General features: G+C 53.3%; 1 protein-coding gene across 1 annotated transcript in view; it reads right to left on the reverse strand.

Moving 5' to 3' along the window:
• Positions 1-756, reverse strand: part of SPCS2 (signal peptidase complex subunit 2) — a 7,415-nt gene extending 6,659 nt beyond the window's left edge. Inside the window, exon 1 of the mRNA XM_026041560.1 lies at positions 709-756. Coding sequence (XP_025897345.1) covers positions 709-750 — 42 coding nt within the window. The 5' untranslated portion in view covers positions 751-756. The remainder of the gene's footprint in view (positions 1-708) is intronic.
• Between the last annotated feature and the right edge of the window lie 891 nt (positions 757-1,647).

Here is a 1,647-nt window from a genome sequence, read left to right on the forward strand (position 1 = left end):
AAAAATAAAAAAAGAAAAAAGCAAAGGGGAAAAATAAAAAAAGAAAAAAGCAAAGGGGAAAAATAAAAAAAGAAAAAAGCAAAGGGGAAAAATAAGAAAAAGGAAGAAAGCAAAGGGGAAAATAAAAAATGAAAAGGGATTTTTTTTTTAAGGGGAAAATAAAAAAAAAAGGAAAAGGGGAAAGTAGAAAAGGAAAAGCTCGAGGTCTGCAGCCTCTGGTACTGCTAGCAGAACAGCAAAGGTACTGGTGCCAAGTGCAAGGAAAAGTTGTGATGCCGACAGGCAGCTGCTTGAAGCTAGGCTGAAAACGACTCTTTACCTCTCTCGCCATATATATACATATTTTATATATATGTATATATATTATAAGCATATATACACATATATGAATATATATGTACATATGTGTATATATATGTGCATACACATGTATTGCACGCATATAACACACACATATACACGCATATATATGCCCACACATACATCTATACACACACATATATATACATACATACATATATATGTGTGTGTGTATATATATATATATATATATATATGCGCACGCACAGGTCCTATACCAGGGTCCTATAGCCGAGCAGCAGCAGCGCTGCGGCGCCCGCGCCCACCCCGCGTCCCTCCCTGGCGGGAGGCGGCGGCGGGGCCGGGCCCCGAGCTGGGGGCTGCCCTGGGAGCCGGCCCCGCCGTTACCTTGTCGAGCAGCCCGTTCCGGCCGCCGCCTTTGGCCGCCATCTTCTCGCCGCCCGCCCGCGCCGCGCGACCTGTTCGCCGCTCATTGGCTGTGGCGGCGGCGCTGGGGCTGGCGGGAACGCGCGGGGCGCGCCGGGAAATGGAGTCCGCTCCCTCACTCCGGGGGGGGGCGTCGCCGTCGCTATGGCGACGCGGTGGGGAGCGGGCGGCGCGGGGAGGTGACAGGGCCGCGGCCGCCCTGTCCCTGTCCCTGCCCTTGTCCTTGTTGTCCCTGTCCCTGTCCTTGTCCCTGCCYCTGTCTCTGCCCCACGGGGTGAGACAACGAGCGGGGGGCCGGCCCCACGGCCTGCGTTGTGGTGGGGGTGCGGGGCAGCTCTGTTACCGGGAGGACCCTGAACTCTATGGTCCCGTGGGGGTGTTGGAGGTGTGTGGGGTTGTAGGGGTGTGTGGGGTGTGTGTGTGTGTGTATATGTTTAGGAGGGCTTTAGGGGTGTAGGTGTATGGGGAGTGTGTGTGTATGTGTGTGTGGGGGTGGGTTGTAGGGTGTTTGTGTGTGCATTGAAGGGTGTAGGGTGTGTGTTGGGTTGTAGGGGTGTGTGTAGGGGTGTGTGGGGAGTGCGTGTGTGTTTAGGAGGGCTTTAGGGGTGTAGGTGTTTGGGGAGTGTGTGTGTATGTGTGTGGGGGGTTGGGTTGTAGGGTGTTTGTGTGTGCATTGAGGGGTGTAGGGTGTGTGTTGGGTTGTAGGGGTGTGTGTAGGGGTGTGTGGGGAGTGTGTGTGTGTGTTTAGGAGGGCTTTAGGGGTGTAAGTATATGAGGAGTGTGTGTGTATGTGTGCGGGGGGTTGGGTTGTAGGGTGTTTGTGTGTGCGTTGAGGGGTGTAGGGGGTGTGTTGGGTTGTAGGAGTGTTTATGTGTAGGTTGTGTGCAGGTATCTGTGGGG

The sequence above is a fragment of the Nothoprocta perdicaria genome, unplaced genomic scaffold, assembly GCF_003342845.1.
Source record: "Nothoprocta perdicaria isolate Ctin4 unplaced genomic scaffold, notPer1 scaffold_288, whole genome shotgun sequence".
In the NCBI taxonomy this organism is placed as follows: domain Eukaryota; kingdom Metazoa; phylum Chordata; class Aves; order Tinamiformes; family Tinamidae; genus Nothoprocta; species Nothoprocta perdicaria.